This window comes from Poecilia formosa, unplaced genomic scaffold (genome assembly GCF_000485575.1).
Source record: "Poecilia formosa unplaced genomic scaffold, Poecilia_formosa-5.1.2 Scaffold13, whole genome shotgun sequence".
Lineage (NCBI taxonomy): Eukaryota > Metazoa > Chordata > Actinopteri > Cyprinodontiformes > Poeciliidae > Poecilia > Poecilia formosa.
In genome coordinates, this window is record NW_006799952.1 from 2374022 (window position 1) to 2397680 (window position 23659).

General features: G+C 41.0%; 1 protein-coding gene across 1 annotated transcript in view; it reads left to right on the forward strand.

Annotated features, from left to right (window-relative positions):
• Nucleotides 1–23659, forward strand: part of wwox (WW domain containing oxidoreductase) — a 154458-nt gene that overhangs the window by 20940 nt on the left and 109859 nt on the right. The window contains exon 6 of the mRNA XM_007545611.2: nucleotides 20378–20466. Coding sequence (XP_007545673.1) covers nucleotides 20378–20466 — 89 coding nt within the window. The remainder of the gene's footprint in view (nucleotides 1–20377; nucleotides 20467–23659) is intronic.

Sequence of the window (23659 nt, forward strand, 5' to 3'; positions counted from 1 at the left end):
TTGTTTTATAATGGGTGATGCACTTACTGACAAACAGTCTGCATAGCGATGTGTTTGTAAGCAATGCAGTTTGCAAGCAACTAATGTGTCTAGAAGGATGACAGAGTATTCAGATGGGATGAGTGTAGCGATGTTGACACCAGGTAGTTGCTGAAGCATCTGACAGACAAAGAGGACGGCACAGAGCATTAAATGTTATTACCAACACTTAGCAAGAGTTTGTTAGGGGTCACATTCTAAAAGGTGAAGAGACGCATATGACGACTGCGCACAGAAAACCTTTTGAAAGCTGCAGGAACATCCCATTTTTAGTACTTTGCTACAGTACAGTTTGTGTCACATTAAACCAAGGGCACAACCTCTATTCAATCTTTGTTCCTGTTTGAATGCATAAAATGGAAAGAAATGCACTGTTATTCTGGTGTACCAGTACCTTGGTATGATGTAAATTCCAGATTTGTTTGTTACAGATATTCTGCTATAAATTGTTACTTCTGGAACGTTGTGGAGGCGGAGTCAAATGTTTGATCCTGCCCATAACTGCTTACCGCTGTAGTTTTTGAACACCTTAAAGAGTAACTAAACCCAAGATCAACTTTTGTTTGCAGATAAACGATAAATTGGTGCTTTAAAATCCTATCTGTATCTTACTGTCCAAACTGTAATATTTTCATGGAAATTTGTGTAACTCGGCAACATCTGGCCTACAACTGCCTTAGTGCTGCCCTCCTGTGGTTGGAGGGTTTCACAGGCGGGATAGTTACACTTTAACTGCATCTTTTGGACACACCTAAATGTGTCAATGTCTGACCCTTATCTTCCGTTTACCAGCTCTTTTGTCGGGGATTTCATGAGATTGATTCTTGTTGAAGTGCCTCAGGCTTTCGAACAGTCGTGCACCGGGCGAAGCTGCAATGAGCGTCTGGGGAGTTGTGTTCATGTTTTTTTTTGTGAATTTCACATCCATGTTTGCATATCTGTGTGTTTTGTAACTGTGGTTTACAGCTTAATCAGCCTGCATAACCAAATGCATATTTATCACAGAGAAAATTCATGTTCACAGAATCAGACTTCAGCCCATATATAATTATCAAACACACACACACACATACACACAGGCACACACGCACACACACATGGACGCGTGTAAACATGCCACACGTTCACATCCACATTTCATTAGTGAGGCAGATTCAGGCAGCAGTAGATTAAAAACAACGTGTGTTTTTACAGGTCCATAAATCAGGCGGAGGACGAGAAGGATTCATTTAGCGAACACCAGGCTTGTGGCGTATAGTTGCCCTCACGTGACTAATGCTTAACTGTGATACGTTGATACAGTGGCTTTTTATTAGTTTCATTCTCTTTCAACCCATTTCGAGGATCATCCTTCACCTGGTGATTGGCTCGCCGAGGAGGCTGCATGGTGTTTATTTTTGCAGAAGATTTTATTTTATTTTTTTGATTAAAAAGCTTGCCCCATTTTAACTATGATTAAGCCTGCTCACTTGCAAATGCTCAGACCTACAGTACAGAAATAATGCGTCCTAATCCTACACAGCTTCATTGATCTTGTGTCAACAGTATAAATAAGCCACTGTGTCAAGTTATTTTTACACCGCACCTGCTATTTGGACGGAAAAAGCCAGGTCAGATCCGTTTCTCTTTTTATCCTGTGTGCCAGCCCTCCTGCAGGACTCCAAGATGTAGAAGAGGAATGTTAATCTGTTTGTTCTGCTCATATTTTCCAAGCGGAGCCTGTGTTTTAATGGTGTGTGAAGCACAAACCCATAAAGTGTTTTGTTCATCGGCGTTGCTCTGAAATAAACGCGCACGACTCGCTGACAAACCGTCCCCAGCTTCACCTTTAATACCGAATTGTCTGCGCTCCTTTGCAGGCCTAGAGGCCTGCTTATGTGTTTGTGTTTATAGTTGCACAGCCCCTGGTTTCAGCCTGAGACGCGCATCGACACACAGGGAGCAGGTGTAATTTCCCCTGCACTAAAACCCCAACAAGTGGCATCTGGGGAGAGAGGAGCATATTACAGGTTCAAGCGGCTATGCTCCCTTTACCACAGAGAGCTACAAGCTCTCCTGACCTGTGACCAGGCTTAGCTCTGAATGTATTCGCTGGGGGAGGCTCAGAGGTGTCGGAACTACCTCACTGTTTCTTTCAGTGTGAAGCATTTATTAGGGTTCATGCCTGTTTGGGGGGCCGCAGGGCAATATTATTTCCTGTCCTCCAGCTGAGAAGTGTGTTTCAGTGTGTGTGTGCTACTGTAGAGGTTTTAGATAACCAACTCCATATCGAAGCGAGTTTCGGGATTGGTAAATATATCAAATAACTGTGTAATAAAGTGTGCCGTAAGCCAGTGAACACAGTTTAACCTCTGACCACTAATTCCCTAAGTCACAGCGCTATATATATGTAGACCAGCGCAGCCGCACTGATTAATTCTGCGGTGGACCGTGACGTGGAAGAGTGTCGTCTCAAACTTTCAGGGGCTCCAACAGTGATGTCCTCTCTTGGATCTGGTTAGAGAACCTGAGAGTAAGAATAGTTACAGCAGAAGTTTGAAACCACTTTTAATTTCTTTAGATTCATTCTAAAGATTTTTCTTTTCTTTTTTGCAATTTTTTTTTTAGGTTTTCAGCCTTTATGATGCACTTTTAATGTTTTTCTTTGGATTTTGCCCATTTTCTCTCATTTTTCTATCCAGTTCTAAGACAGCTTTCTACCTTAGGTGAACTGAATGTGAAGATCCTGTTTTCTAGAATAAGTTGAGCAAAAATAAAAACAGAACTTGATGGTGCTGTGGTGGCGCAGGGGCAAAGCACGACCCACGTATTGAGGCCTTGGTCCTCGTGGCGGTGGTGGCAGGTTTGATTCCCGGCCTGGCGACATTTGCCGTATGTCTTCTCCCTCTCTCGTTGCCCAGTTTCCTGTCGAACTACTTTCAAATAAAGACCGCTAGAGCCAACCAAAAAACAAACAAACAAAAAAACAAAACTTGATCCTCTGTCATCAAATTGATCATTTACTACATAGCAGATTTTAAGTTAATATCTTTTTAAAAATTCCTTTGTTGACACTAAAATGGTATTTTGCACACTAGCCAACTCACCCTTTGGGTTTATGATAGAAAAAAACAAGAATCACACTATTTTCAACTTTCAACAAAGGGACTGAAAATCAATTCTTTTTTTTTCCAAAGTCACAAAATATTGTCTATGAAAAACTTAATTTTATATTATATGTAACATAAAACTTCTACAAAAAAAAATAAACGCTCACACTCCCTGATTGCTTCTCATAAACAATATCTGACTTATCATATTATAATAGTAGTTTGTAGCATAATTAAACCTTTCCCAGACTGTTATGCTTCAATTCAAACTCCAAATACATTGTTTGATTTAACACCTTTTATTTCACTTTCTTAATTTGATAGTGAAAAACACCGGAGAAGTAAAAAGTGTTTGGCTGCTCTGAAATTAGTGGACTCAACCATAAATTAAAATCTGTCTTAAATGCTTTGTTAATGTTAATATTTTTGTCAAACAATAACATTTGCTTTCAGAACTTGGAATTTATAAATTCTCATTGTATTTGGAGGATATAGAAAGTTTTATTTTAGCTGCTCCTTTTGTGAAATTCTTAGCCATTCTCTGTGGCAGCTTGTAAAATATTCTGAACTCTTATTTAGATTTTTATTTCCTTTTTCTGTTTTGATTTTTTTTTTCTCGATTATACCTAATAACTCATTTGGAAATCAATAAATCTTGATCAGATATATATAGCACATTTTCAGCAACCAGGCAACACAAAGTGCTTTCCAGGAATCAAAAGGAAATAGAAACAAAATATTTTAGATTTGTTTTTGTTTGATCTTAACTGCGAACTCTTTTTATTTTTACTAAAAACAATAAAAGGTAAAGCACAGCACAATCCTTTGGGAAGGTAAAAGATATTATGAATGGTTGTTGAAAAGCGGTATCTGGCTTTAGTGCTCCTTTTTGTTCTATAATGAGTTGCCTTTAACTTTAACATCTAGAGGTCATTTGGGGTTAAAAACATTCTTGGGCAGTCCTCTTCCTTGTGGAGCCCAGGTGGGGCAATTTTTTTGCTTTAGTTTCTTTCATGGGGTCCGTTTCAGTCGCTTGATGAATTTCTTTTTTGTTACTTGTCGAGCATTTCCGGGGCCCAGTGTGCTTGGCAATTGCAGTGCCAAACGTTACAATAAATTAGGCTACTTGGAGCGCTGCCAGCTTAGCATGAGCGTGATTAGGATGTAGCCTTGGCATGAGGCCAGCAGCTCCTTCCAGCTCTCCGATGACCAATCCATGCAGGTGCAAGTGAGCCCTATGTAACGGAGAAGCTACTACTGCTGCTACCAGCTTTCTCCATGGAGGACTCATGCTGCCACTGCAACAATGAATCACAGCAATTTTACTATTGCGGTTTTGAACATGCTAACTACAGCTGGGGGAACTGTCACCCTCCATCACAACTAATGGGGAGTACACCGTGATCTTGTTGCACCCCAGAAGAACTTTACAAACCGTATTCTGGCTAATTCTAGAAAGTCTAGAAAAGTTTACAGTCAACAATAAACAACTAGTTCAATTTAAGTAAATTTAATACCCTTACATCCTTTTGCTCTTGTCATCTTTATGTGAATTTAAAGGTTGCTAGTATCTACTTGTACTTGGAGAGTTAATACAGCGGCACTAACTTTTTCCTGAACACATGTGCGTCTATGTGATTTTGTTAACCTGCCCCAATAGTCCTTGAAAAGAAATCTCCTTTTGGTTCCAGTGATTGACAAGGTGGAGGACTTGTCAGGAGGATAAAGGCGGGAACCGAGTATGAGTGAAGAGAGGGCTTGAAGCGGGAGGGAGGCCGGGTTATGTGGGGGCGAGGGGCTAAGATGCTCATGTATTAAATCACACGGCGGCCCAGGGGTCGGATTCATCAGGACTGATTCAGAGCTATTGAGTTTGGACTCCATCTCCCATAAATCCTGGCATGTGACGCTGATGGATGTGGGCCATAAAGCCTCCCGCTCTGACATGTGGAGAGTAACATGGGGAACCATGGGAAAATGTGAGTGCTCCAGGTTAATGTCAACGAGCCCTGGGAGTGAAGAGGGGATGATGGAAAGGAGGACAGTCAGGTACAGCGAGGGATGAGAGGTGTGGAGAAAAGGGATTGAAAAGATTGAGTGGGCCGAGAGCAGAATGTGAAAAAGCAGAGTATTTGTGGAAACTCTGAGAAAGTGTTTGCTGCGACATTAGCTGTAATTCAGCTGTCATCATGCTAGTTTAAGGCCAGGCTGCTTGAAGTATTAAAGCATTAATAAGCCACATTAAACTATTAATCTGCATGAATATATCAATCTTATAATCGATCAGAAGTCAGCCTGAGGGCGGGATTCTTTCTTTTCTGTCTCAAATTTAGAGAAGCAATGGAATTTCTGAATGTTTCTCAGATTAAGATTTCTTTACTATCACTCAAAGATAATTAGATTTTGCCTAAGGATGTTAGGAAAAAAAAACTAGGAGCAAGTAATTAATGTAACTGATCACACTAAAGTCTTCTTACAAGAAATTAACTACATAAAAAAGAGATTCACAAATAAATAATGAAAAAAGCACAACTTAAAACGTTGCTTCTTCAGGCTAATAGTTGGATGATGTGACTAAAGAAATTTACATTTAGGATACTAAATAAATTAGTTAAAAATCTAACTTTCATTTACCACGTCCACGACATAGAGGGTAATCAAAACAAAAACTGGCAGGAATTTTACAGGAAAAGCAGAAGAACAAAGAAAAGCCCCTTAACTGAATCTTGGATGGTTTCTCAGGACTTTTGTTGACTCATCTGGGCAGAGTTTCTTTATGAGGTCATGAAAACACTTATATTTTGGTGATTCAGACACACCAATTGTTTGTGATAAGAGATTGTTGTAGCTAAATCAAAAAAAATTCAGCAGAATTTTAGAATAAGATAAGATAAAAGTGGGCAGTACAAAATGAAAGCAACAGAAATAAAAAAAAAACTATAGAATAAAAACAGTTCAGTGTAAAAATACACCATGCACTCTATCTAAAAATATGAAAACATATATAAGTTTTATATCCACTCAAGAAAAATATTGCACTTAACAACAACAAAAAAGAGGCTTGGAGAAAAGCAGTTTTGTATTTAAAATATGTCATCTTGTGAGTGGAGTGAAGTGCAGTGGTGCAGTGCAATGAACAATCTTTTAGGAGATCAAAATATTTTTCTCATTTTCCAAATGTCGATGTTGAGCTGCATCCTGTTTAGCCTCTCTTTGTGGAAGGCTGTGTGTTTCTGATCCTTCTGTGTGTGACTTTGTGGGGTTTGATTTATGATCAAGATAAATATACCTCATTAAAAAAAAAGCCATATTATTATTATAATAGTCCAAGCTATAGAAACTGCAGAAACTGACTAGACAGGAAATGGAGAGACATGTACACTTCCTCATTAACAGAGCCCCACTTGGACCATAAAGTGCCATCCCACTGTGCTTGAGGAAAATACCCTGATTATGGGGGTTAGAGGGGCATTGCTGCCCTAATGAAGCCTTCCACTGCAGTCGTTTATGATATTGTATAGTGACTAGGCCTATGGGATGCACCAACTTACGAATGGACATGAGATAACATTTGCAGTATATTTGTTAGGACAAGAGAGCTGAGGGAATACATGCTCACAACTCATTTGGAGGAGTCAGTTTTACAAAATTGCAGCTAAGGAAAATTAGTTTTTATGAAGAGTCAGGGGAGAAGCTAATTTAACAAAGACCCAAAAGCTGTGAGAGAGGTATGAGGGTATTTGTATGCAGTCTGGCTCTGTTTTTCTTTACCTTGCCATCTTCCCTGTGTAGCTTCTTCTATCCAGCTGAAGAAAAAGAAATGATTGTGAGTAATATCACTTATCATTATCCTGTTTTTGCCTTTAATTTACATTTTAATGAAATGATATATCAATAAAAAGATCTTAGTTTGTTTAATCTTCCAGAGAAAGACTGTAATCGAAATTTGTCGAGATTGGATTCTGAGGGTAATCTGCATATTTTTATGACTTAGCTGCCAAATGCGTAAGTTACCCTATTTTTGGACTTGCATTGACAAAAAATTATTGCCTTTTTCTCCAGAGCTCTTACGGAGTCGTGAAAAGTGTGCTTAAGGATGGAACGAAAAAGTATGAGTATGGAAAAGATTTGCCTTTTCAAACTTCATCTACTGATTTCGTTAGAATATAAACATCAGGTATTTTTAGGGCGAACTATTCCAGCAAACAGAGATCTGTTCTATACTAATTACAAATAAGCCATGAAGCATGTGTAGCATTTTCTGTTTATTTTGAGGGGCAAAAGAATGAGAATCATCTCGTCCAAGTCTGAGGCCATGGTACTCAAAGGATGGATTGGATCAGTCTCTTGCTGGATGAGTGGTACCTTGGCTTCTTTGTCACAAGTGACGGCAGGATGGAACGTGTGATTTATAGATGGATTTAGGTCTTGTATGCAATAATGCAGGTGTTTCTCTGATTTATTGTGTTTCACGTTATTTATTGTCCTTTCTATAGTTAAGCCCTTTCCTATTGTCATGACGTCTGGATAATGACCAAAAGAGTCGCTGAAAGCAAACGACTGAAATTAGATTCCTCTGACAGTAACCAAAGTCGCTTCATCCCTGCCCTGCTGCCAAGTGGGCCAGAGACCGCTCCAAAAATACGAAGCAGACTTTAGCAGGGGTCATTCTGGGTAAATTCAACCAAAACAAACGCACGAGTCCAATGCTAGCGGGAGAAATGGTCTCCCGCTAGCTCTAGCAATATATAATGCTAGTGGGACTGTATATATATATATATATATTATTTGTGGTATTGTACATGCCTTCCAGTTTTGTAGTAACATTCTACTACTTTATTTTGTCTTTCATAAGCAGAATTTAATTCTAAGATAATCTAAAAACACAAGTACTTCTTGAAGTCCTTACAAAAGCATTGGATGGTTCTTACATGCTAATCCCCTTCCCACTCTCTTTTATATCTTCTCTTAGCTTCCTAATTACTCACTTCTTTTGTCCCTCCCCCCAACATCACCACAGGAGCTACCCGAGGCCCTCATGTCCACCTCATTTATCACTTGGGTTTGATTCCTCTGCTCCAAGTAAGCACGAGGATAAAAAAAGAGTTGATGTGGAAGAGTAAAGAGTCCTAACAAACCCTCCTCTGTACACGCTCCTTCTTTTCTGCCTCCCTTTCCTTCATCGTGTGAGGGAGAGATGAATGCAGGCAGTGGAATTAATTGCACTCTGTTACTGAAGATCAGCAAGTTTGCTCAGTTGGCGTGCTGATCTGCCATATGGCTGCCCACTAGGTGAACGCTTTGATTAATGTTGCCCACTCCCTAGTTTTTTTTTTCCTCTCCGCTAATATTTGATTCTGATAACTGGAAGCTCAGCTCCTGTTTCTGGATCTCCACATTCAGTTTTTTTTTTTTTTTCTTTGCTCACCTGAGCCATCTGTATTTGCTTGTGAAGTTTGGTTTCCTCCTCTCCTCCTATCTTTGTTGCTTTTGTACGTTTTATTTCCCAAAACCTTTGAGCAATCTGTTATTATTGTAGGCAGTGTTGGGCATCAGTGAGATTAGAGACGGGGAAGAAAGGCCGGAGTGTTTGTGTAAGAGAGGGATTTGGACCTGTGGGTACGACTCCTTCACACTTGATTAGGCCCCTGGTGTGTTCAGTGTTTCTCTATTAGCTTCCTTAGCCTGTTGTCTTCTTCTGTGTACAGTGACTGCGCTGTAGCCCAGAGGTCTTAGACACACAAACACACTAACACAAGCTATGCACACAGTCAGATAGGACACTGTGCTCGGGTTCAGGCAGTAACAAGGAGGTGAACAGATGCCGGAGTCACAATATCAATAGGGCTGACTGTGGGTAATAATACCTTAGCACGGTTCAGCCATAAGACAGCGCTAACTAGAGAGGCAACTCTCAAGTGGAGCATTAGCTATCTGCAAATCACACCATGTAGTGGTGCTAGTGTGTGTGTCGGGTTGTTTCTGGCCTGAGGACTCCCATTACACGTCAGAGAACCAGTTTCTGCTGCAGGGGTGCGCTGGGAGGGTGTCAATGCCACTCTCGCTCTGTGATAAAATGTTCTCACCTGGGGTCACAAGTTCAAGTTTCTCCTTTCCTCCCCTGTCTTAATGAGGCAGCGATGGAGCGCTATGCAGACACCTATGTAGAAAGATCTATTATAATCACACGGGTGCTTTGTTTTCCCTCTGCTTTATGGCCTGTTCCTGCCGCCCGTCTGTCTTGGTCTTCCTCGGTCTTGTTAAGTGCTGCCATTCTCCTGTGTTTGGATGTGGCCCAGAGGGCCCTTAGTGAGACCAGGGGCTCTGAATGAGCTGCAAACCCCAGCCAGCGGGTGCCCACAGTAGGCTGCCAGTCCCCCTAAATCTCCCTGATTACCTAAGGTGGCTTCGGTGTGATGGGGGTGTTACAAAGGTGGTGGGCTCTCTAAAGAGGCTGATTGAGATGCAAATGGAGGCCATAACTCAGAGGTAATGCAGACCTGAGCACCCTTAGCCTCGTCCGTTCCTGCTCACCTCACTCTCTCATCGTTCCCCATTTACTCCAGGATAGGAGGAGGGACTGTTATTGTCTCGAGGTAAAGTTAGATATTTATCATAGCAGAGGAGAATCACAGACTTCAAGGGAGGGCCGAATCGAATAACAAAGTACAAGGGTGCAGAAAGGATTCCGTTTTTAGTAGGGAAACAGACATTGGTAACGCACATGCTGCAATATTTGAGCACAAATGGAAAACACAGCTGCAGACACCAAAATGTGCTTGTGTTTCTTCGGAGGAACAGATGGACACAATAAAGTGTGAGGGACTCTGGGCTTTGCCGGTAGAAAGGTGGAGTGAACCGGCGAGGAGGAGGAGGAGGGGAGGAGTAATTGCGCAGTCCTTTGCTGAATTGTTCTGTGGATGCAAATTTAAATCCCTCCTATTATTTTAATAATCTGCCTTTTACTGCTTGTGCTCGGATCATTTGTTTGCAAACCAGGTTATTTGGAGAGGGAGGCTCGGGGGTAATTTCATGCTTTGGAGCATTTATATCTATAACTTAATGAGGAGAGGGCCTGTTGTTTCCTGGTAATACACTGCTAGAGGGAAGCAAACTTTTTATTCTTCGTTTAGGGTACTGTTAGAGGGCAATAACGTGGGATTACTCTGATGGAATTAAGGAGCAAACTGAGGAGAGACCTATCGCTGCTTTGGGTGATAGACCAATCTAAATACCAGTCTTTTAATTCAGTTTTTTTTAAGGTTATAGGATGGATTGGAGGAAATTGGCTTTTGTGTTTGGCCATTACATTTCAAAAGTAATTGTACCCTTTGAACTTTTTCACAGTTTGTCACATGACAAAAACAAGCTTCTGTGTATTTTATTGGGACCAGTTATTGAGTTATTTTTAGCCTCTGACTTTGACTTGACCAGTAGTAGATGCCAATTACTAATCAGGCAATTGGTAGCGCTGTACTTTATTTAGTGGCATCAGAGAAGGGAGCTGTATAATTATACACCGCTTTGTGTGGGCCCATGACATAAAGTTCAATTAAAATGAATATCTGCAAAAGTTCAAGGGATGTGAAAGTTTTCTAAGGCATTGCACAGTCTTCTGAAATCTCTTCAGCTCTAGGTGCCGGTTTTCACATTTTCATATTAATTCTCAACAATTGAAACGTCTCAGGGTTTTTAGATTACACAGAATTTCGTTTCCTTATTGACCAGGCTATAATTTCAGCCTGGCGTTCCAATACTAACGGAATTTATCCAAAGTTTAATACGTTTACCTGGAAGACAAAAGGAAGACGCTCTTGTGAGATTATCAGCATTGTTAATGCAGTTACTTCATTCTTTGGTGCCAGAGCTGTTGTTGGACAAGGTGATGGTAAAGAAAGCTTCCTCTGCCCTCCCTCCTCTCCGCCTTGCCTTCGTTCCTCAGGTTCCCCAGCGAAGGACTTTTCTCCCAGCAAATTTAATCAGACTGCATGAATTAAAGTAATAATTTAATTTGTTTACAAGGCGTCATTTGTTCTCTGTCACTCCTCGGGTCCGTTGACAATCTTCATCTCGCTGACCTCCGGCCTTTGCTGAGGTCACGTGATGCGTTTATTACGTTGTTGTACGCGATGCGTTTAGGCTATTACTAGGCGACGAGACGCTGAACACCATGATGATATTCTTATTATTCAGATTTGTGTAATACTTTAGCAGAATGCATAACTGTGTGACCTTTATCAGCAAGCACAGAAGATGATCTAAACTGTGCTCTAATGAATTTCCTTATGAATCTGAATAATAATAACAATAAATGTATCAGAAGGTGACCCCTGCTTCATGCGCATTGTTAAACAGGGCCTTTCAAAAGTATTTACAGCCCTTTTGTCACATCTTCTCACATTGCAATTGTAAATTTAAATTTAGTGGAGTTTCATATTCATAGGACAACAATGAACTTTTTTTAAATTAATAAAAAAATCTGAAAAGTGTGGCATATGTGTGTACTCTACCCTGTCACTACTTCTTAAAGCCAAATTTCAAGTTTTTAGACAGAAATGTCTGCCGATTCTTCTTTACAGAATGTTGCTAAAGTGATCAGTACAATTGGTTGTGCAGAACCTATAAACGTAAAATTTTAAAGATTAATCTCAGGACCTTGAATGAAGGATTCTACAATGCGTGTGCTTTCATCTGAACCTCTCCACTGTGACTGTTTGTTCAGGGTGTTTAGACTCAAGTCTTCTACAGCCTCTAACAGGCTCTTTTTCTAGTATCCAGCCTCCCCTATCACTGCTGAAGAAAAGCATCCCTCCGCATGATGCTGCCACCACCATGGATTGTGTGTTCAAGGTGATATTTAGTGGTAGATTTAATCCACGTGCAGCATTTTGCATGTTTTGCTGAAGAAAGGTCTCATCTAGCCAGAGTATTTTTATTCACATGTTTTCCGTAAAATGCTACTGACCAACTTTGATTGAGACTTAAAACTTAAAACTTAAAACGGTGTCTGTCTTCGATGAAGGCCAGATCTGTGGAGTGCCTAACTGATTTGTATCTTGTTAGTGGATTATCCACGTGAGCTGTGGATCTCTGCAGCTCCTCCAGAGCTCCTGAGAGCCTCACAGCTGCTTTCCTGATTTGAGATTAGATTAGTAATGAGTCCCTTTTAGATCAATACACCAATAAATATCCAACCTCAAACCCACTAACTGTTTTTCTCTTAATCATTCCACCTCATGTAAGGTTACATGTGTGGATCAGTGGGCCCTGTGTGCTTTTTAGACATTTGTAATTTTAATATTTCATAGTTGAGTGGGTATGAATACTTTTGGATCTCTCCTAGTCCCTCCTCCATGTATGCCACTCATGACTCAAAACAACACAGGGAAAAAAAGAAAGCCTTTAAATTTCCAAGAAAGACATAATTACGCAATTTCTTGTTTCCACTGAAAACATGAAAAACCGTTCGGACTTTAGGATATTTCCAAACAAAAGAGCTTTTAATCAAAGTGCAGACAAGACCCCGAGGAGGGTGAAAACGTCCCTTCATCAAAAGGTCTATTTCACACTTACTCACATCAAAGGTCTCCATGTTTCTTAATTGCAAGATTCTTTTCTTATTCAGTTACGTGACGCTCATGTTTTCATACAGCTGATTTGAGGAAAAAAATAAAAATAAATAAATAAAAGTAGCAAATCAAAGAGGCTTAATTTATTACCTCTGAACAGTGATGTGCTCACCACCACGCTGTGTGAGGAAATGTGAGCTTCTCTCTCAGAGCTGTGGTGTTGCGTCCGGCCTCGGGACACAGAGATGACGATACAAGTCGGGAATGTTTTAGGAGAAAATTAAACGGTCTCAAACTAGCAGGTTTAGATAAAGCAATCACATTACCGCAGCACTAGAAAAAGAACAAATTATTTTGTAGTCGAGAGAGTGGCGCTTTATTGCTGACGCCTCTAAAGAGAAAGTTGTGTACCAGAAATTTGCGCGGCCTGGGTGTTTTTCCTGCTTCATTGTTATCTAACCTCAATGTAATCAGCCTCTCGGTCTGTTCATGCTGCTCACGCCAGACGCTAAAGTCCCCGCACAGAATTGCAAAATAAGTTGGGTGTAAATATGTAATTGCTGGCGCTTTTTCGGAGATCTGAAGTATTAGGGAGCAATATGGATCGCATTAAAATCCTGGTTGTTAGGGGGATCGGTTACACTGAAGACATGCGGGGAAAAATGTGCACAGTCTGCGAATCTGGCGGAGATAGAGCGGTCGAGATGAGGGAGGGGGGAGACGGGAGCAGGAGAGGGTGAGGAAACGGAGGAGAAGAGACAGAGAGGAAAAGGAGAGAAAGATGAAAATCTCTTGATGTCTTTCTGAGAACATAGACACATTATTTAAATCTCCATCTCTTTTTAATGTAAATGCGATCAGGCTCTGCCCTGGGTGAAGGAGTGAGAGAAGCGAAGTTCAGGCAGAACAGGACACACACGCACACACACACACACACACACTGACAGACATCGAAAACTAAGAACGGTTATATATACATGTTAGCCTTGAACATGGGGTGAAATTAATAGAGGACTTTTACAGAGAAAAACACTTTTTATTAGATTCATTGTTCTTTTTTTTTTCCACCACTTTTTTTTTTCCAACCACTGTGCTTTTTTAAAGCACAGTGGTTGGTGTACAGTGTGTAAGTTTAGGTGTGTGTGTATAAGTTTGCATGTGTGTTTGTGTGGAATCTGATCCCTGCTGCAGGCCCCCTGGCCCTGGTCTGTCTGCATCCGAAAAGCAAACTCTGCAATTATGATGACCGCCCTGTCCTTTTCATTCCCCATCTCTGTCTCTCTCATCTGTCTGTCCTGAGCGCCATCCCTCCCTCCCTCTCTCTTCCTCTCCCTGTCTTCATCTTTGTCTTCACTCTGACCCATCTCTTTTGATAGCTAAATAAATTAGTCCTAATTGTGAATAGATCAGGAGTTATTTCTTCAAACTTTATTATGCGTGACTGAATTTAAAATGCTTAAGATTTTTGTGCGCTGTTCATACATTTATTGTCTGGTGGGCAAAAGTTTATGTACATCTCTAAATAATTTATTTGTGAAATTTTAAAAGCAACGACATACAAAGATAATTTTGAAAAACAAAATATGACAAGAAATATAAAAAGTCTCTTATTTGGTAATTTAAAGTAGTTTAGCATCTACTTTCTTTGATTTGCATTGAATTTTAATACACACGGTGGGTAATTTTGCTGTGTCCTCTGTGCTCACCATGCTGCAGGAAAATATTGAACATACTTATACTAACATCTCTGTCAACTAAACAGCAGCAGATTTTTTTTTCTCTTGATTTGGCTCTGAAACAGGAAAAGAAACAGGAGAATTAAAAACAGAGACGTTGGAAGCGATACTCTGAAATTAAGCAAACATTGCACTACTTGGAAATTATATTTGACAGACATGCTCGCAGTTACAAGGTTTGTATTAAGGTTTCGGATTGTAATATTGGATTCCTGCAAAAACTAATAAAACTAACAATCTCAGTTTTGGGCCTAAATCCTTCTTAAAAATTGTCACATTTTCCGTACTGCAGCTGAAATTGCATTTTATAATGTGTCTAATTTTTGCATGTATTAATTTACTGTTTCCTTGATGTTTTTCTGAGCAAGTTTCTTCACCTGGAATTTGTTTACTGAATATTTGGGCAGGTAATATTAAAACAATCTGCGTAAGCCACCCTCTACCTCCTCCGTCATGAGAAAGTTTATATTTGATGATGTTTGAATTCAAGTGAATTCATTATTTTAATACACATCCAATACCTGGATGATTATAGTCGGTGTTACTGCTCCATCTTGAAGTATGTCACACTCTAAACTGATTGCAGCAGATTGGTTCTTTGCAAAAATGACCATTTAAAAACGATAGATTGAATGTATGTGTGATCTTTATCTGCTGCTTTTTCAGCTGCTTTGTGCTGCTTTCATGCTATTTCACATATTTCTCACCTGGACATTGCTTATATTATTGTGACCTAGAATTTTGGACTCAAAGGAAAAGTTGCAAAAAAAAAAAAAAGATAACACACACACTTTAACTCAGTACAGTTTTAGCTAAACTTGTGCTTTGTTTGCTGTCAGTCTGAAATTTAAATAATAATGGTGTTGAAAAATGTTGAATTTGACTGTGCAGAAATTTACACAAAGCCAATAAGCATCTGTTCTTTGAGTACAGTAAATTCAATAAAAGCAGATATAAAATTGGATTTCTTTAATCACTTACTGTAAACCATTAAACATACGCTAACATTTTCCTTTGCAGTTTTTTTAAATGTGAAGTCCACGAGTTTCTCCTTTCGTCGAACTGCCTTTCTGTCTGCAGCCTCCGCCTCCTTGTCAGGTTTGACTGATCTGCTCATTAATTGATGTGCTGCATTCATTACGGTTATTAATGCTCTGTTTACCAACATGTCTTGCCCTTTGCACGCCGCTGAATAAGGATGTCAGTGAGCACTTAACCACAAGCTGGCCCTTTTCCTCCCTGTGCGAGTCCTTATGTGCGTGTCAGGTGCACGTTCGGAGTATCGGCACGCCTTTCCCTCATTCTTCATGTTTTTCATCTGGAAAATCATCCCATGTCCTTCCTTCACCTTTCCCCACATCTGCCCCCACACTTGCTTGATTTGTAACTTGATTTCAGGAAAGGGAAAACCTGTAGATTATCCTGCTTTCATTATAGGGGTGGGGGGGGATGAAGCCCAGTCCGTGTCAGAGAAAGAAGAAATCAATTTAATACAGACTTAACTGGAGGAAATTGCATATTCTGCCTCTATGTGCTGAACAGGCACTTTCTCTTGCTCACCAGAGACCTGCCTCCCTATTAATTGCACTGTGTTTGCGCGTCGGAGGGTGAGGAAATGTGTGTGCACGCGAGCATTTGTTTATTTGTGCGCGTTTGTGTCTGCAACGTGCAGAACATGAGGGTCTTGAGTTTGCGGGCGTGTGTGTTTGGCCTCTTTGTCTGCACGGAGGTCAACTCTCCGGCCTCCTCCGGAGCACCCGGACAGATGTTTCTTTGCTTTTAGCCTGGGAAGCTCTCGCACACACACACACACACACACGCACACACACCACACGTGATGTGTATCCATATTTCTTTGTTGTTGTGTGGCGCATGCATAAGCACAAGTGCATGTGACTTAGCCAGGTGGAGAGGAGATTGGTTGGTATTTATGAACAAACGTCATAATTGTGACAGGATGATATACGAGCTGCACGTTCCACAGTTTCTCCCCTCCTTTCTTTTCTCTTTTTTCGTTTTGCTAAAAATATATCAAAATCTGTGATACGAGTCTTAAAAGCTGATGGCCAATTTAGCGGGGTGTGTTGCAGACAAGGTCACGCCGATCTGAGTTTCCCTGCGTTTCTCCCTCCGAGGCCTGTTCTAATCTGCGGAGCAGGAAGAAGGGCTCAAAGTCATTTCTCTAATTGCTTTTATAAGGTGCCCTTTTCACATGGTCTCTTCCCTGCTCATTCACTTTCATCGCATTTTCCAACACCTTTTCTCTGCACCTGCTGGTTAAGATGCACCCATGTTACATTCCTCTCACTTTAAGGCGACATTAGACGTATTCGCAGGAAGCGAAACTAGTTAAAACCACAAAAACGTTAATTTTTTTTATTTTTTTACTTGATTGTGGCTGAGGAGATTAACAAGGATCAGCGGGGTAAGTGTTTTGTACATACGGAGTACTTTGAAGCCTTTTAAAGATGCCTCTGCTTTGGCGATCCATAAGAGGCAGCGAGGTGGCGAGCGGCACAAGGTGAGGGTAGATGGAACCAGGGGTTAACGTATGAGAGTGAAGCCTGAGAAGGATAAAGGAGAGTGTGGGATGAGATTGAGTCCAGTGCATTAAGACAGTGTATTATTTGGCGGTTCCACTTGCTTGCGTCCATTAGTGGCGGCTGCTGTGCTATTAAAGGGGTCAGCGAAGTGTGTGTACCTGTGCACGTCTGTGTGAGGACGCCCACGTGTGTGTTTCAGGAGTTAGCAGAGTGGCCCAGTGTCTTATTGACCAGGATGAAGCTCCCCCTGCTTTAATACTTCTTCATTTTATTGGATTGGATGGCCTCAGTTATAATTGTATTAGAGCGCTTACCCGCCTTACGCTACCTTCCACTCCTTCTCCATCTCTCCATCTCTCTCTCCACAACAGAGACCGCAGGCCGTAGGGGAGCACCAGGGGAGGCTCTGAGGATCTCGGCCTTCTCTCTTGCAGGCAGAGGTTAATAAATTGGTGCTGTAGTTCTCATCCTTCCCACAGGTAAAAGTCAAACATTTACAAATTGTTGTACTGAAAGTTTGATGGCTGGAGGTGAGAAACGGGTTCATTCGTCTAAAATCTCTTCTGATCATTTTTTCATGTGCAGCCATTTGGACAATGTTTGACAGAGACGAGGTGGAAAATTATTTATATTTCCAGACTTGAATTTTCTTTTTTTATTTGTCTAAAAGTTTAATCCATCCATCATAAGTCTATAAATTGATCTTTTCTATTCATAATTTATAAACATTGGCCATGAGGCCCGGAGAACTCTGCACATTAAAATCTCAGAAACCTGCGTGGGAGTTTGTTTTTAGACCAAGCTGCAGGATGCGCGTGGCTCCGTAGACTAAAGCCAGTTCCTGTGGCTCCCTGAGGGAGTTACCCAGAGAGGCATCGCTGTCCCTCGCTTCTGTCTTTCGTCCTTGAAGGGGAGAGAAGTTGTCAGGGCCCTCATAAAAACCCTGAACGATTGTATCTCTATGATCTGCCTGTCTTTTTCTATCCTTTTTTTTTTTTTTCCTCCTTCTCCTTCCAGAACCTGGCCATCTGTCTAATTGTTCACCTCCATAGCTTTAATGCTTTTTACATGCTCCCCCCTCTTCTTTCCAGGCAATAAACTTTATTTTCTTCGCAAGACTTCAGTCTGCAGGGGGAGGGTAGGCAGGCGGGCAAAGCAGGCTGCTCACCTTCTTCTTCCTGCTGGATTTGCTCCAGTGGACCCCCTAAAATCCTCCCTCTATCCTTCCTTCGCTCTCCCATTTCTTCTTCTTCTCTCTTTCTTTTTTTTTTTTTTTTCTCTACCACATCTCCAGAGGAGAGATGTTCGTCAAGCTGACACCTGCTCTCATCTTCTCTGCTGGCCATGCTCTCATGAAGAGCTTTCCTGTTGAGGAGGCCTTCCCAGTGACCTGCTAATTATCAAACAGCGTGCATGTCCTGACCTTGTTCGGAGAACTTTTGCGCGCTCTTATGCCAAAAAGTTTTTTTTTAGTGCGACATAGTCAACGTCACACGGTTAAAATGCACAATTAAAAACAAACAATATTTTCTCTTTTATAAAATAACCCCCTTTCCCTTGAGTTTGTGGACCATGTGAAAGGGACACGAAGTATAAATGCGCATTGCACTTGTAAGTCATTAAATTAGACAGTTGTCTCCCCTCACCTGTGATTACTGCTGTGTGCGGATCATATAAGCAGGTACCCTATAATCATATCTATAATAGTCATAATCAGCCCTTTAATGTTCTGTAATAGCATCCGTATAATGGTATAGAGTGGCATCAAGAGAATAATTCAAGCATAGCTAATGGTGCGATGGCATGGTTTTACCCTTGAGTCACAACATTGCATTTGTTGTGTGCATGTGGGGGTGTGTGCGTGTGCCTGGGTATGCATGTTTGAATACGCCCCGGGGCAGTTAAGGTGTCAGTAAAATGCCTGAAGAATCCCATTTCTTAACCCTTTGTTGTTTTCGTCGTGCTCACTGCTCCGTGGAACGTCCTTGCTGGGAGTGTCATGTATGCTTAGCTTTGCAGGGAGACATTCCCAAGTGATGGTCACATACAGGAGCTCATATCTGTGGGGAAAAAAAAAAAAGAAGAAAGGCTGACAGCAAAGCAGCGGTGATGCCGCTGGTTGGCAGGGCTGGGAGCCGAGTGCTCTTCCGGGTGTTATGCGAGCTGATGCCGTTCCTCGGGGAATCGGAGCGCTGCGCAGGAAAGGGTAGAACTCGGAGAGCAGAGTGCGCGGGATGCTCAGTTTCACTTCATGCTACGTGCTCTAGTGCTAACACATGTCAAGGTCCCATGTGAGCTTCCTTGGACCTCGCCTGGCTTGCACCGATATAAACGAAGGACAAGAGAAAAGAGGATCTCTGTTGACAAAATGACAAACATGGTTTTCTGCTGTTTTTAAAGAGATGTGGCCCTGCAGGCCTGCACGTGTCTCAGCTGAGGCCTCTGGCCTGCAGCGGAGCGCTACACTGTGATAGAGAGGATGATGAATATTTAGCTTGTCTTCTGCAGTGTGTAAATGCAGCTATGCATTCATTTTTTAAGTCATTTATCTTTCTCTTCTCCGCCCCTATCCTCAGCCTGTCTCCCAACATATGGCATAAGACGGGCCACACACACACACACGCTCACGCGCGCGCACACACACACACACACACACACACACACGCACGCACACATAGGCTATACGTACAGAGTTCCTTAAGTCTTTGAGGTTTGCTTAGAAACACTATAGTTTGCTACAGTGGTTTCCAGCAAACAGAAGAAATGGGAAAGTTAAATGACTCACAGCAACTTATGTTTCTGTTTCATTTGACTAGTTCAGTTCACATCATCTCCAAAAAATCCTGACATAAAAGATGAGCAGCAAGAAGAAAAACTCTTGTACAGCCCGTTTGTCTTTCACATACCTGGACTTTTACATGCACTTTTAGATTTTATCAATAAACTAAGCAAACTGTTTTCTGTTTGTAAAATAGCTACTCAGTCATTTCCAAACTACACCTATATTGTGCCATTAAATCTACAGAATATCTAACATTTTAAATACTACAAATGTTCTTCTATGTGAAAGGATCATATAAAAGCAGTTGCACCAGACTGTAAGTAGATTTCTCTAACGTGTTTCTTTTTTTTTTTGCCTGAACAGACATAATTGTGATTTATTTTCTTCTTTTAAAAACTGCAGAGGGCACTTTCAGTATTTATGCACTCAGAATGTAGTATATTTTAATTCTCACATTCAGCTGAATTATTTAACAGAATCTTGTTTTATTCCTTTTTAACTTCTAAACTTTTAACTTTTACATTGACAGTGATGAGAAAATGAATCTTTTGAAACATTCTGTTGTATTTTTTTCTTTCTCTTTTCTTATGCAATTATGTATATGTTTTTCTCTCAACAGCACAAAGCAAGAGTAGAGGCCATGATGTGCAACCTGGCTTCTCTGCGCAGCGTCAGGGAGTTTGCAGAATCTTTCAAGGCCAAGAAGCTGTGAGTATAAACGTACTTGTTTGTTTCTGAACTTAGAAAATCTTCATATTCTTGCAAAGTTTTAGATGCTTTGCCTTGCAAAAGTATTTATATCTGTTAAGCTTTTCACATTTTACTACTTTACAGCTATAAATCTGTGCATTTTAAGTGATACCTGAACACAATGAACCACTGTGATTGTGAGGTGGAAGGAAAAGTCTGTTTTTAGCTCCATCCATTCTCCCAGGTGATGATGGGTTGCACAAAGCTCTCTGAATTGTTTAGGCTTTGAATATTGTTTTTATAAACCTGTCTTGATTGCTTTGAATTGTATTTAGGGGTGTCATGGTGAAAGGGATTGAATGTAAATTTTATATTTTAATTTTGAAAAAAAACAACAACAAAAAAAAACTTGCAAAAACAATGTGTCAATTTGATTCAACTTCATGTTTAGGTGCGACACTTTGCTAGTCTATCACAAAATCTCAATATAATTAATTAAAGTTAAATTTAAGAAAATATGATAAAGTTCAAGGAGTAACAGTACTTGTGTACAAAACTATTCATAATTTCTTTATTCAGTTCTGTTATGTTAGGCTCTGATTTTTGCTGACATTTGGACCCACATCATTGCAGTAGATCAGAACTGTGGTTCAGACTCCAGCAAATCAGATTTAGAAGTTTTTCCTCAGTAATTCTGGACTTAGAGGAATAACTAATCCATGCTAATGTATTAAGGACGTAAACAGTGTATCTAAATCCGGCGTACTTAAGGGACATCCTGAACTTCACTCATAGACACCATATGAACATAACCCCAAGAGTGAGTGTGTGTATTTGTGTCAAATTACTTGACATTGGTTGAATGCTTCCCATCGCTCATTTTGACATGGTCAGCTTTTACGCCTTGCGTCTCACATCCGGCAAGCAGGCGTTCCGTTGCTATTTTGGGGTTGTGAATACAGTTGTCTGTGCTGCTCATCCACCTGCAGGTCTCAGTAGGACGGAAGAGTGTGTGTGTGTGTTTGTGTGTGTGTGTGTGTGTGTATGTGTGTTTGCGTGTCGGGGAAGGGCTGTTGGTGTCAAGGGAGCCCCTTGGGGAGAGGCAGGGCAGCCATTGCCTGTAGCAGCCCTGGGGCAGGGTATGGCCGTCCAGGGCACGCGTCCTGGGTCACGGCCAAACTCCACGGTTGTGTTCTTCGATCTGTGTCATATACTTTTATTCCAACTTCTTAAAAAATGTATTTGCACCCCCTGTAACAGCTTAATTCATACATTTACTATCGTCCCTCTTATTTTGCTTTGTACAAATTATCTGTCTGCTGCCCGTTTTCTCTCTTTCTGTTTCTCGTGTTGTCTCTGTCTCTCTTTACCTCAGTATTTTGGCAAGGTTGTATTTCTTCATTAGCCGTGCTGTTGGAGGGGAGGTGGGTAGCGGGGGACTCCCAGGGGACGTCAGAGTACATTAATTCTCATCAGAAGGCGAACAGAGCAGAGTGGAGGCTGGGAGCTCTGAGCTGTGAATGGCACTGGGCAGCTGTCTGACTCCACCAACACTCTATTACTGCACGTATGTCTTCGGGCAGAACACACGGCGGAGCCCCGCAAACGCAGTGGCCACATGCGTGAGCACGCATGCACGCTCAGACAACTGTGCGCGCACTGTTTGCATGCGGACACAAGTGCACAGTAATGCTCCTGCAGCGTGTCATTGACAGGTGAAATGCAATCAGAGCCTTTTTCTTTGTGTTGCCTCGTTTCTCACTCTCTTGCTTTTAAGTGCTCCAGTCAGTGGCTTTCATGCTGCTTTGTGTTCCATTGACCCCAATTCTGCTTTAATTGCCTGTCCTTTGAAATGAAATTACCTGGATATTGATATTGTTGAATGCAGTGCGATTTCATAGGGATGTAATTGATGAAGGACGCTGCTGACATAAACGCTTAGCACAACTTCTGCCGAGCGGCTCGTAATTAACACAAGCTATGTGTGCTCACCTGCATTAACTTTCTCTGCTTTTATTTTTGATGCCTTGAAAAAGTCTCCATACTGCTTGAAAGCTCAAGTGGATTTTTTTGGGATTCTATATGATTGACCAACACACAGCAGTGCATGATTAAGAGAACAAAAAAGGATGTGCAGTTATTCTTTTTTTTAACAATGAAAATATTGAAAAGTGTTGACTTTTATTCAGCCCTATAAAGTTAAACACATTGACCTGTCATCTGTGTTCATGATGCTGTTTGTTCACCAATGTGCTACAAACCCGTGATGCCTTCTCAGAATATCTATGCATATTTTTGAGATTAAATTACAAACAGGTGGAGTCTGTTTATCATACAACTGTGGAAAAAATTAATTGAACACCCCTCTGATCCGCACTGAAAACCTGATGGTTTTGACCATTTCTCATTTTCTGCAAATAAATACTAAGTTTTTGCTTTGAATTTCGCAGACATGTCAGTAGTTCATAGAATAAAAGAACAATGTTCATTTTTTTTCAAACATACACTATAAAAAGTAAAATCAGAAAACTGATCATTTTGCAGTGGTCTCTTTAATTTCTTCCAGAGCTGTATGTGTGACCTTTGCAGGCATTTGGTTGCCCTTTTGTTTAATTTAAGACTTAAGGATTCAAGTGGGATGAAATAAAAATACACACATTACATTTTGCTGGCTGATAACATAAAATTCCAGTAAAATAAATAAAATACATTAAGAAGGCTCAAAGGGAATGAAACGGTTACATCTCCTGTTCTTTGGCCTATAATTTTTCGTACTCGATGAACATTAACTTCTGGTTCTTGGGGAGAAATATGGGTCAGAAAGAGTCTGTACTTTGTGTGTGTTTCCAGTTTTCCTCATTTCAATAAAGTCCAGTGTTAATGACTGCTTGTCCAAACCTTACTCACACAGGCAATCTCTTCCTGCTGGCCTACATTACCGAGGAGGTCAGGGGTCACACCCGCGGGGGTTATTTAAAGTAAATATATAAACGTATGTGTCCCCGTCTGGTAGTTAACACCCTCGTTTGACCAGCGCTGAGATTGCACCGCGGCGCATGGTGTGCTGTGAAGCCTTAATGTGGAGAGAGGGACTGTGGTATGCGGCGATAGGCCTATTAAAGACATTCATTAGACCTGCGCTTATGAGAGAGGGACTAACTGGTGGGCAGTTGAATTAACAGGCCTTTTACATTACAAGCAGACTCACCAG